Source organism: Mus caroli, unplaced genomic scaffold (genome assembly GCF_978045245.1).
Source record: "Mus caroli unplaced genomic scaffold, Mus_caroli_1 scaffold_12, whole genome shotgun sequence".
NCBI classification, from domain to species: domain Eukaryota; kingdom Metazoa; phylum Chordata; class Mammalia; order Rodentia; family Muridae; genus Mus; species Mus caroli.
In genome coordinates, this window is record NW_028227267.1 from 16,643,692 (window position 1) to 16,657,504 (window position 13,813).

A 13,813-nucleotide genomic window follows, 5' to 3' on the forward strand; every position below is an offset into this window, starting at 1 on the left:
GGAAAAAATAAAGCCCTCAACCCCATGTGCTCTTTTCCTTATAAGCTTTTTAAACTAGTATGGCCCCATTTACTACAGTTGAATAGGAAGAAAGAAATTCATAAGCCTGGCTTTGAAAAATATCATTGCTCTATACTGGCACAGCAAGAGTTTGCAAATACATCCTATTGGTTTTTGATAATACTATTACTTTGCACAGGCTGGTAAAACAAGCCATGCTTTAGTTCTTCCTAGATAAAGAAGAAACTTGAAGGGCTGGAGAGATGGTTTAGCAGATAGGAGCAACACAGTTGTTTGACAGAGTAACCTGTTTGGCTTACTTGTCTCTGAAAGTGAACATTTCAAATGGGCAGAGTGGAATCACATATAACGATAGCCCATACTGATATGCAAAGCCCTATGATTCCCTAAGCTGCTTAGACAGGAATAAAGACACTAATAAAAATTTCATAAAACATTGAGCCTCACATTGAACCCATAGATGCTTCATGACTAAGGCTGACAATTTTAGCCACTGCTTAGAAAGTTGCAAACACAAATAGGGGGAGTTTAATGTGCCATCAGAAATTAATCCAAACTTTGGGAATTCTACTCGGCACTTACAGGAGAAAATTTGTAATATTCAGAGATATTTTACCCAGATGGTATTAAGAAAATAACCTCAGACAAGAGGCCAGATGTCTCATGAATCCTCATCAGAATCAGAATGACCTGAAGTCACTTATGTTCTACGGGCTTCAGTTACCTTCCTTGTAAGACGAGAGAGCGGGTAACTAGGTTTCCTGATTCTAAAACTTTAATATTCAAATTTAAAGACAGATACTGGCTATGTGAAGAGATTGCTCAAGGAAGGGGCTGCAATAGTTCTGGACATATGAACACAAGGGGGTTGGTACATCAAGGTGCCTGGCTGGACCAGAAAGAAAAGTAGATGAAAATAAACTCTTACCTTTTAACTTCTTTGGCATCACTTGCGATGAAAAATCCTAAAGTACCTTCTTGGATCTTAAGGTGGTTCCCAGGGTTAATTAATATTCTGCTCCGTGAACAGAAACAAACAAAGAAGACACAAGTATGAGCTCATGTTCAGGATAAAACCTTGATGAAAACACCACCCTGCTGTTTTCATAGGGGCCCCACCAGTCTAATGCTCCCACCCCCCTCCCCACCACCCAGCTTTGTTTTCTGAGTGACTGATCTTTACTGGCCCAGACATCTAGTTCAATCATGGCATCCTTTAGCTCCAGGTGATACACTCCAAGTCGGAAAATCAAAGCAGATCTGGGCCTTAGGGTCTGGGTTTGTTTAACAGAGTTGTTTAGCTGCCCCCAGATACCCCTGACCAGAAGCACAGTTCTTCAGGATGTACCCCATTCTGAAACTGATTTTGATGGCCAGTATTGAAACACTGTCAGCCTAATGAAGCTCTACACACACCCATTCTCCCTTAGGTAATATAGCATTGATGGGACCCCTATATGGATGCAGAAACAGACAAATATACATACCACATATTTCCATGGGGAATGGTACAAGACACCTATATTATATGTAATATAAAAGGAAACTATACATCTTTTGGAACCCTGATAAGGACATCAAAGTAGACTGCATAAAGAACCTGATCTATATACAGTTATAAAGAAAGCTACCTTCTGTTGGATAGCCTCAACTACTCCAGTCTGCTTTTATAAAACTGTATGGTTGTGTGAATAAGATATAAAGGTGGCATTCCTTCATTGGGTCACTCTGAGTTTTAAAGACAAATAAAAATTACCTCTTAAAAAAAGAAAGAAAGAACCAAAACAACTACCTTGTCTTGCAGGGAGGGGAATGAAATGAAATATACACTGTCCTAGTACCAGAAATCGATTAGCTGAGCAAGTTAGGTTTGGGATAGTAGTAAAGACAAATGCATCCTAACCTAGCAAATGAGAGAAGCAAACCAGTTCTTGTAGATCAAAAGCAGAATACTAGACTGTCTTATGCAGGCTTTGAGCTTGGAAGATGTTGAATTTAGCAACTTGAAGCAAAAGACAATGGCAATATCCTTTGATCTGAAAAGCTGGTGATTAGGGAAAGAGATATTTGGGCTCAAGCTAAAAGATTCCCTAGCTACCCAAAGCAAAATGAAGGATGGTAATTAACATGTGATCTTTGTCTAGTGGTAAGACCATTCTAGAAAAAAAAAACCCACTGTTGCCAAAGGAATCCTCTATCTACAGCAAAACAAGGAGGACTCAGGAAAACTGCTGTTCTGTTGGGAGAACTGCAATCAGATCATTACTGCCAAAATCACTGTTGTGGTTGCAGGAGCATCCACCATTAGCTGTAACAAGACCTGATAGCAGGAAACAGGACTTGTGCCATTGCTGTTATTAACAATAATAATAGCAGAGTGTGAAGAGTTCACTGCTCTACCCCAGAATCCCCAGCAGCAATGAGATGCCTTCCGAAATAGGAACCATAAGCTTACTCTAATGGCCCAGCAGTCTGCACTAATGATACACTGCAAAAGGCAGAGGTTTTACAATAAGACCTTATAATGAATTACCCTTCTGCCAACCCCCACTTTTATATCACAAGCCCTCTGATTTAGCACAATCATGAGGGGATGAAGTTTGAGGTTAAGCAATTTTTTTACAGAAAAACACATATGAAAAATTTGTATTTGTGTTCCTCAAAGTGTATGTGAGACTATACAGTTTATATTGATTTCCTTTTCAAGTCAGTTAAATAAGGCATTTTATATGTACATTTTTTCATCCCACTTTCCTGAGAGGCAGGTCCTATGTGACTGCCCCTGAAATCAGAAGTAAGGTCCATGTTCTAGCAAGCAGGTGGTAACTGGGCCAGTCCCTGAACCTAGAGCATAGCGCTCTTCCCCACAAAAGGAGAGGTAACGCTAACAATAGTGTATGGTCAAAGAACTAAGTAATGTTAAAATGACCCAATACTTTTCATTTATGGTTATTGTTATCATTTTATTCTTTCAAAAGTGCCCAAGTCTATTGTGTTTCATCAGAGGTCTCCTGGCTTGATGGACTGGAACACTGTGTTTCTTATTTAAAAAAAAAAATAACCTGTGAGATGAAGTTATAGGGTTTTCTTCTTTCAAAAAAAAAAAAAACAAAAAAACTGTACATGCCAGAATAACACATGAGTTCATCTATTTAAAAAAAATCCCACACACTTCTGGAGCCTTGAAAGTATATTCTTAAAAGTTAAGGAAGTCTTCACTTTGCTAAGAATTTACATAAGCATGGGAGAAGACTTCCCAGGTTTTGGGTGGGTAGGTGGGTGGGGTCCTATCATGATTTGAACAATGGAATCTGAAAGATAAAATGTGACAGGCGTTGTATTGGTGACATGTGTACTCGAAGACCTCTGTTTCCTTCCCTAATGCTTTGTGCCCCATTATTGTACCCCATCAATGTAGCCCACAGTGCTATTGTGAGATGCAGTGATCTCAAGGTTCCCTTCAAGAGAGGCTTCTTTTTATTTCCTTCGATCTTCATGTACACTGAGCAAGAATTGGCCTATAGTGTGACATCCAGGAATTGAAAGTCTAGAGAATGGAGGTCAGTGCCATCCCAGGATTTGAAGTCTAGAGAATGCACGTCAACGGAATGTACTGTGGTCTTCAAATGCCTTTTAACTGAATCAGTGCTCTGGAGAGGGCTTGCTTGGTGCTGGAGGTCATCGGACATTCAAGTCTCAGGCTCTAGCAATGTTAGTGAAGTACTAAGGTGCATGCATCATCCAGAAACCATTGGGTTCTGGCTCTGGTCATTTGGAGGCAGCTAAGCCTCACTCTTCTAATCCAGGAAATGCAATATATAACCCCTGGGTGTCAATGTTTCTAAGAGAATAAAGGCATATGCTTATGTGTTAAGGATACATTATGCCCTTAATCTTTGGTTTCTATAAATATCAGCCGGTGATTAAAAAAGTGAGAGCAAACAAGCTGTTACAGCTTTACCAGCCTGCTCGCCATTTTGTCTTCAATGTTAATTGACCTCTTGTGAACATGTGGTCTCTGTACAACATCTGGAAAGTGGCTACTGTAAATTAACTTTGGTACACACAGAGTCACTCCCATTTCTTGAGTTTTATAGTGATGTGCAAGAGATAGATGGCTCACTGTCCCCAGAATTCCCTCATGTTCCCTATGGACAAACTGAGAAGATTAAAGTTATATCTATATGAAGTATTAGGCTGAGATAGTCTTGGGGAGCTGAAAGATTCAAAAGAATGAGGCCAGCCCCTGAGGAAAATGGAAGAAGTCCGAGATCACAAGGAACGTTGTGCCAGATAGGCTAGACTTAGTTCTAAGGGTGGTGAGGAGCAGGCCTGTGATCCCAGGGGTCTACAACATGAGACGTTTCCTGTGTAGGTTGTAAGCTTCAAAGACTCTTTGGAGAAATACCTTCCTGAGTTTAGCATTTCAGATGTCATAAGTGTTATCTACATTCAAAATCTAAAACATTTAAATAAAATTTTAGCCTTGCCCCCTTCTTGGAAACATAGATAAGAATTCTAGGCAAGAATAACATTTTCTTCTCCCAATGAAAAGACTTAGAGATTGCTATTGACCTACAACCCTCCCCCCATTCTCTTCCCCCTCCCCATGCTCACCAACCCATCCACTCTAGCTTCCTGGCCCTGGCATTCCCCTCCACTGGGGCATAGAGCCTTCACAGGACCAAGGGTCTCTTCTCCCACTGATGTTCAAGTAGACCATCCTCTGCTACATATGCGGCTGGCGCCATGAGTCCTACCGTGTGTTAGTGGTTTAGTCCCTGGGAGCTCTGGGGGTTATTCAATGTCAAGTTTGTTTTGTTCTTAGGGGATGCCAAAACTCCTCCTCCCCAAATATCATTTTCAATCAATTCTCTGGCTCCAATTTGGTCTAAATCATGAGCTTATCAGAGATAAAACTCAAGATGTGTCTCTAAGAGCAGGGTCCTATCAAGAGGCTTCCTTTCCCATATATCCATTAACAAAATTCCAACAAGGACATCTTGGCAGGAGAAGACATTTCCTCATTTTAAGAAAGGTATAAATTATCCTCCTTTTACCATGACCTTGCTGATTTTAATTGAAAATGCCTAGTGACAGATGGCCACACAGGGCTTGTATCATCCCTTCTCCAAAAGTTTTCGCTCAGTGCTTTTTCTAGTTCTGCAGCTAGGCTTAGTTTTTGATTAAATATCCTCTTTAAGAGCAAAACATACACTTTCTATAAGGTATAAGGAACCTTATAGAACCTATAGTTGATTGGAATACTGAGAAACAGGATCCCTCTATTTACTTGTGAGTTTCTCATAGTAGAGCTTAGATTCCTACATACTATTGGTACTTTCCAGAGCTATAGAATGAATGAAAAGCCTATGTCATAGTCATTGGCCGCAGTTCTCAAAGTTTCTCTTTTCCTCTCAAGTAAATGAAAGCAGCAACTTTGTTCTTTTAAAAACCCAAACTGCAGTTCTCATCAGTCAGGCTGATCAAAGGAGTCACCACAAGTTCTTGTGGATTGACCACCAAGCTAACGAGTTCCCACAGGCATGAAGTATAAATATGCAAATATGCAAATATGTAAACAGTGAATCACTTAGGCAGCTGGAGCAATTGGTTTCCATACTGAAAGCACAACTTACTTAGAACTGAAACCCATGTTTCTGATTGCAGAACACATGGACATGGAATGGGCTCTACTCAACAGCAGATATCTGTAACAGGGTCCTAAGGCAGACACTACCTTGCAATCTATTTCATCCCATGCTTGAATTTGGGGCAGGTTGGAAAATCTTGACTAGGCTAGGGAGAAATCTTCTTTTTCCTCTCTCTAATATTTAAGGTGCAATGGCTGTAGTGTATTTAGTTGCCCTTCCTTAAATCTTCCTAAACCTTAATATTTGAGGAGATGACAAATGATTGGTAATTTAACTAAAACAGATACCTTAAAGGAGACTGTAATCCACCATGGATAAATAGCTGTGTGTGTGTGTGTGTGTGTGTACAAGTATGCCTATGTCCCAACGTCCCACCCCCTCAAGGCATCGTGTACCATTCCCCAAACAATTAAGAAAATATCACAACTTCCGTGACGGTATAGTTTATACTTGAAAACACTGTAATCCTAGTTGTGTCTAGCAAGCTAATGGGACTTCATTAAACAGAGTAAGCAAATCCAAGCCATTGAGGAGTTCAGTCCATGCTATGTCCAGATGAATCGCACCACTGGGAAGAGATCTATCTGATCACTCATGGGCATATACAATTACTGCCAGCAGGAACTCCATTTGGACCAATTTGTGTCCTCTCTCAGGAAGTTCAACTGCAATGCAGTTTGTGCTGTATTATAACATATCTTAGGGGAAAAAAAAAAAAACAAATCTCAAACCTTATCACCTCTCTTGAATTTTCCATTTCTTCTGGGCTTTACAATAAGTGCTGTTGGAGTCCCACACAACTAGACACGTGCATTTCCATTAGAATACGTGTAGAAGACACAGTTTGTGTATTCCATGCTTCAATATGCATAGGTCTAGTCCATTTACATACAGAGACACCATAATCAAGGTTGCTCCCAGTTGGCCAAACTCAAATAGCCATCACTGTGGTCCACAACAATATTGGCAAGATCTGGCTTAGCCTGAGTGCCTATCAATTGTCTTAAATTTCAATATATTGTTTTGTGTTACAAAAAAGACTAACTTCATGAGAGAGAATAGAGAGAGCTGATCTAGGAAGGATAATACTGGAAATGTGGTTCTGGGAGCAAGCCATACTTTCTGGTACACTTTAAGACAATTCATGCCTACATCACAACATGCCTTAACCACAAAGTAAAAGGACCCAAGGCCAAAAGCCAACAGCAGAGGTGCAACCACTGTGGACCTTTGAAGATGCATAGTGTTGCAATAACTTCTTGCAGTTGGATCATGTCAATAATACCAAACTGACAGGAAGCCACCTCTATTCACATCTACTACAAAAATAAAATCACAGAAGATCTGACATTGGAAAGAGTGCCAAACAACACAAACACACAGGCACACACACACAAGTATAAACACAAACACATGACAGCGACTACCACCACAGAGAAGAACGTGAACAGGTTGGCATTGCACTTTCAGCCACACTGTCTAAGAGATTGCATTATTGAAAAACTATGCTGAAAAAAAAGTTACAACACCAATCACCCCTGAACCCAAATAATTTAAAAAATGCCATCGATGATAATTTAGTCATGCTCCATGCAACACAAAACAGCGGCAAAACAGGATGAAGTCACATGGTAAAAGCTTAGATACTTCCTGTTAAGAAAGATGCCCAAACACACAAGGAAAAAAAGAAACCCATGAGTTTGTCCCAACAAACATGCTTATTATAGAACATAAACATAATAGCTAGGCAGTTTATTATTGGCACTGCTCAAGATGTTAGATAGTCAAAACAAAATTAACCCAAACGAATACAAGGAGAGGAAGAGGTGCAAGGGCTTGGTCTCTGTTTTGTGGATAAAGGACAGAAACTCTGATCTACAAAGTAAAAACTTAACAGAGAGACGTGGAGGTCACTGGGAATGTGGATGTGCAATGAACACAAAATGATGCCTGTATCTAATGGACGCCAGGACAACATCAGGACAATACAGATAACAGACACAGAGGGCTGGAGAGAACTGTCCTCCTTTTCAACTCTAATAGGATTTGTTTCCACCATTGGTACTATGATTGAAGATAGGACTCTGCTTTTCCATTAATTTACTTATTTGCTTGTTTGCTTGCTTATTTATTTATTTTTATTTTCCTGCAAAGAAGTTAGTGCATCAACCAAAATAATCAACAAATCAAACAACGACAACAGCAGGCTAATTTGATGTATTCTAGTTGGAGACAGGTGAGATATATATATATATATATATAAAATGTATGTATATGTATAGATATACTATATATATATATATAGTAGACAAGGGAAGGAGATTATATATATATACACATATATAATCTCTCTCTTCTTGAGTTCTTGGCAAATGGTTAGTCCTGTGGTTAGGAGTGAAGACATAGGGTGGAGATTGGAAGGAAAGTTAACGAAGAATGCATACCGCTTTCGGCTTCTGCAAAAACGACAAGAAAAGAATTTCAAATCAAACAATTTGATAATAAATTGACTGACACCAGGAGGAAGGAAGGAATAAAACCATTGTTTCAAAGCATTTGAAGGATGTGTGTGAAAACAAGGTTTATCAGCAAAGCATGAAAACAGTCTCATGGGTGGAACCAACAACAGAGAATGTCCTTTAACACAGGTCAGAGGTAGGAGGGTGGGGAAGAGATGAGGCCTCTCTACATTGTCATATCTGGTCCATTACACAATTGGAAAGGAACAGGATTAGGTTTCTCACGAGGATAGAGAAAAAGTGTGGTTTGGGACTTCAAATGTTTTGTTGGGTGAGTCCTGGGTTTAGGGGGGGGCAGTGTCTGATCCACATTCCCTCCAGTACACCTTTTCCCACAAGCACTCCTGTGCTTCCACACTGAGACCAAGCCACATTGAGGATTAATGCTGGCAACTACACACAGAAAGCCAATACAAAGCCAAACAAGTTCCTGGGGTTTGTTTGTTTGTTTTTGTCTTTTCTGAGGCAGTGGGAGAAAAACAAAACCTACAACCTATTTCACTACACATGGCTTTGTTGAAAATAGCTCAGGTTACCATCCAATAAGAAGGCCTATCAGAGGGCAGATTGTTTCTTCATAGAACCTGGAATCTGTTTTCCTAAAACAGTGCCTGGATTCCAGCAGTGCCCTTTCTTTTCCTGTGTCCAAAGGGAGGTATGTACAAGCTGATGGGCAGATGCTCGTGGCTTGGTGCAGTCTTCTCTTGCCATAGATTATTCCAGAAGGCTCTGAAAACACTTGTTGGCATTAGCACCACCTACGTGGTGACACTTTCCTCTATTTTTATTTACTTATGCTTTGAAAGGGATGGATAAAAGTGATATAGAGAAAACACTCATATCCACAAAAGTGTACTGACTTGGCACCACAAAGATTACCATTTGTGATGCTCACCTGCTCAAAAGAACAGAAAACCAAACCAAACCAAAACAAAAAAACCCAAAAAACCAAGGACCCATAGTTTCTCCTCCACAAACATGGGTCCAGGTGAAGCCAGGAATAAAGAGGAACAAAGAGTGACCCCAGAAAATTATACTTTAAATGTTGAAAGACAAGTGGCTGGACTTCTCTTGTGCTCAAACAATACTGTAATATTATTTCCTTTGCCAACATGGAAAAGAAAAACATATCCTTTCCATACATGTAATTTTAAAATTGCTGCCACCATGTTCTACACATGGCCACCAAATCTACCATTTTATCTTCCGTTGTCTGGTTGATTTGGATTTTCCAGAGGAATGCAGCATTTGATCAGATTGACCTTGGACAATCTGATCTTACAGTTAAGGGAAGAGACAACATAGTATCCACTTGCTTGTGATCTAGTGTTTGTTTTTGTCACAGATACACACTTAGAAATGTGTGTGTGTGTGTGTGTGTGTGTGGTCATTCATCAAGATCATGAAAACTCCTTAAACGATGCTAGCAAGACCTAGCAAGTGTTGCCCTGTATTGTGTTCAGTTATGAAGGTGTGTGTTGGGGTGGGCTGCCCTCTGCCCTTGTGAATATGAAGGAGCAAAGGCCTCACTAGAGCACAGACAGGACCTGGATACATCATTTCATAGAACAAAAGCCACTCTATCTATCAACCAGCTCTCTTTCTTCCAAAACTATGACTAAGAGTCAAGGATCAAAGATCACCTATGTTATCAATACTGCATGTAGGACCCCTCGACTGGATTCCTTGTTCATACAGTGCTGCCATCAACCAGCAGTAAGGTCATGTATCGACTGGGGTGTTATCTGTTTCAACCAGACCCCGTCCCTCATCAGTCTGATTTGCACATCATTAACGGAAAAATAAATAAATAACGAGAGCTCCTGCCTCAGAGCTCTCCTCTCCTGGCTAATTTACATGAAGCTGATATTCTGCCACCTGGATATGGGCTGCGGTGGGAGAAACACATATGGTACACAATAGGATGCTTGCAATTTGGCTATTGAGGGAGCTGGCACCTCCCATCACAGCTCTACTGCAAGCTGCTGTAAGGAAGGCCAGAGGCCACCTGCTTTTTGCTTACAGCAGTAAAAGGGGCTTCAAGAGGGAATCTGCTCCTGCTTTCCTGTATAGAAGGCATAGCATAGTGGGTAGAGCTACTGAGAATGTCTCTCTCCTCTCCTCCTCTTCTCCAGGGTAATTGTCTCTGGATGCCCACTGGGACATGGGATGACAGAAACTGCCATGTCTTGAAATGTATTGCAGGGTCAGGGAGCTGCCGAGTTGGGTTCCAAGCAAATAAATCATATTCAAGAAAGAGAACATGGACGAACCTTCCCAGGATGTACACTTCCAACTCGAATAGCAACTTACCTGCTCTCTCTGTTGGCAGACTTGTACTCAATGGCTATCATCAGGAGCTTAAGCTTCACAAAACACAGCCTGCAATGAGAAGGAAAGGCCTCCCAGTCAGTGCTTCCTGCTAGCAGAGCCATATACCAAACTTACCTAGGAACTTCCAGTCCCCTAACATGGTCATTATCCAGGGGATCCTCAGTCTACCACCAGGTGCCAAAGGCAGGGCCAGTAAAATGACACCTCCCCGTATCCCCCATTAAACCTGATTCCCCACAAGTGATAAGTGCAAATTGGGCTCTGGTCTGGATGTCTAGACACAGACCCCAAGCAGAGATTTGTGTCTGGGGATTTACACCCGCCAGATTCATTAGTTACTCAGTTGGGTAGTAAAATGTTAACTATGGCGGGGGCGGGGGAAGGGAGACTTGGAGCAGTGCAACCTGTTATTTGGATTCCATTTTGGTCTTTTGTACAAATGGCCTATATTGTTGTTCAGAGCAGACCCCTGTGTGCTTGGAATGATGGTAATAATACTTAGCCTCCGTCTAAGTGCCCAGCACATGAGTACAGCTTTGTCACTCCTGGCTCTATCCAAGCTGTCTCACCTCATCTGCCCACAGTTCTGGGCTGCAGACCAGACTGTTTCCTGCAGGCTTGTTCCTGCCTCTCTGGCTTCACTCTTGTACCCCTTTTGCCCCCCAATATTCCCTCTTCTCTTTTCTTGCCAACCATCTTCCCAGGTCATATCTTGTCTATTCTCCAACCACTATTCTGACTACTGCTTCCTTTTCAGATTTATTTCCAAAACCTCTCTAGCTCCTTTCCTATATGCAAATCTTTTAGCTCCTAGCTAAGTTTACACTGGCTGTGGCTGCTTCTCATAGTTTTGCATATCTGAACATTCTCTCCTCAGCCACAGAAACATCTTCAAGATGTTTGGAGTTTCTCCACAGTGCACAGTGAATGGAGACACTAACAGGGAGGAACTCCATAAGGAGATGAATTCTACTCACAGTGTCTCAACTCCAAGAAAATAAAAGGAGGTGTCATAGCATGCTTGTGCAGAAAAAGATTCAAAGTAGTCTTATTCATGTGGAGTAGAAAAGTTTTAAAAAATGAATTTTGAAAATTGTTTTAAGATGTTAAGGCCACAAAGAAAAAAAATATAAGCCTGAATTCATATAATATGATTTAGATTAAGGTATGCATTGACTATTTAAAGAGATAAGGGCTCACATGAACTAAAAAATGAACCATATATATTATGCATCACATATTTCTATAATAAGCATTATGCTATATTTTCAGAGATTTTAAATAATAAAACATTACTCAGTGATAATGACAAGTGATCCCTGGCTCAGCACAGTAAATGGAAAGAGCTACTTGGTCAAAGGGTAAGGCCTTCCTTGATGGCTCTACTGACTTCTCCACACCTTCCTAAATCGGGGATACTACCCTTAATCAATAGCTCTGTTTGGCTGCTGCTAAAGCTAAGACCCAGAACACCCACACAGCCCATGCAATGGTTAAGTATTAGGCCTCTGGCTGGCCCTGGGAGGAAGATACATCTTCCTCTCCAGTGAAGTGTGTTTTTCATTGGGAAAGAACAATTATAAGCCAATATATATATGTGAATCAATAATAAATTTCTAGGCCATGACAAATGTAGAAATTGTTTTAACTTGTGAGAATAAAGACTAACGAGAAAATGGGTTTAAGAGGACCACTCTGAAGATGCAGAGAGCACCAGAGATGAGATGGGAATGAGAAGGTTTGGGGAAAGGGATCTCTGGGGTCAAGTGTGGGGTAGAAATGGCAAGAACAAAAGTCCTGAGGCAGGGAAATGGTCTGAATATTTGATAACCAGATACAGAGCCTATAAAGCTGGCATTGAAAGAACCAGGCAAGACAAATCATGAGTGGGTCAGAAAACAAGGTGGGTAAAAGGCCATGAGGGCTCTGTCTGCCCCTTCAAGGTGTATGTTGCTTATTCTCAGTAAAAGAAAGACATGGAGTTGATTTGACTTATATGTAGATATAAGTGTGTGTGAGGGGTGCATGTGCACATTGTGGAGGCAGAGGTCTGCTTGAGAACTGCTTCTCATATATTGTTTTTTGAGACAAGGTCTCTCAGTTGGAGGTGAAAATCACCAATTCTGCCCAACTGTCTGGCTGGTGAGATTCAGGAATCTTCCTGTCCAGGACACCCCAGTGTTAAGATTGCAAATGCATAGAGACCAAACCTGGCTTTCACCCAGATGCTGAGGATTGAGCTTGGATCTTCATGCTTGCAGTGTGCACTTTACCAACTAAACCATCTCATTCCCTGTAGTTAGTCTACAGTGAAGAATTGTCTTGGGCTGGAGAGATGGCTCAGCAGTTAAGAGCACTGACTGCTTTTCCAGAGGTCCTGAATTCAAATCCTAGCAACCACATGATGGCTGACAACCACTTGTAGTGAAATCTGATGCCTTCTTCTGGTGTATCTGAAGACAGCTATGGTGTATTTATATATAACAAATAAATCTTTGAAAAAAAAAAAGAAATGACTTAGTAAGATCTGCTAGGCATAGAGATGTGTAGCTTACAAGAAAGGTACGGGTGAAGGGTGAGAACCTCATATTCTCTTTAGAAAATAAGATCAACTGTTTTTTCTTACATGAGAGGTCCTAGCTCCTTAATATTGCTTTTGAAAATCAGGCTTTAGAGGAACACTTCCATACAGTGTATCTGGGCTCTCCCTGCAATATTAAGGCTGATCCCTGCTAGTGGTCTGCTAGACCTAGACTTTGAGGTGGTTGTGCAGAACAATTCTGAAACACCAACCCAAGTATCACCAACTATAGCAAGGAAATGGTCTTCTTAGTTTATGTTCCATAGCACTCCATTAACTCCTTGTATAGCTGTTCTTCCTGAAGTTTAAACTGTTTTAATAAGTCATATTCTTTATTTACTGTTTGTTGAAGAAAATTACTGGATGAATCTAAACAGTATCCAAAAAAAAAAAAAAATCAGTAAGAAAGCTGATCTCAGCAGGAATCATGCAAAATTAATTTGTTTGTGTCCCGTGGACCACTGTCATTCTTATCTTGGAGTCTGGTAGTTCATGGGATCCAAGTTCTTTGTTTGTACAGACTTTCCAGTCCTACTGGTGGGACGGGAAAGGCTTGCTACTATGTGTGCATTCGGTTGCTTTACAGCATTTTAGCTAAGATCAAAAGTAGATCGTATTCCTTCGTAAGTGAATCCAATGCAGGCAGTCTTGTGCACTGAGTTACAGATGGTTACGAGCTGCTATGTGAGTGCTGGAGATCAAAC

General features: G+C 40.8%; 1 protein-coding gene across 17 annotated transcripts in view; it reads right to left on the reverse strand.

Moving 5' to 3' along the window:
* Nucleotides 1-13,813, reverse strand: part of Kcnma1 (potassium calcium-activated channel subfamily M alpha 1) — a 700,771-nt gene that overhangs the window by 142,725 nt on the left and 544,233 nt on the right. For 10 of the 17 annotated variants that reach the window (XM_021182666.3, XM_021182664.3, XM_021182654.3 and 7 more), the window contains exons 16-17: nucleotides 10,508-10,576; nucleotides 950-1,036 (exon numbers count right to left, since the gene is read on the reverse strand). In XM_021182666.3, the coding sequence (XP_021038325.1) occupies nucleotides 950-1,036; nucleotides 10,508-10,576 (156 nt within the window). Of the gene's footprint in view, nucleotides 1-949; nucleotides 1,037-8,119; nucleotides 8,132-10,507; nucleotides 10,577-13,813 lie in introns of all 17 variants that reach the window. The other 7 variants (XM_029468765.2, XM_029468764.2, XM_021182657.3 and 4 more) reach the window with 1 other exon arrangement.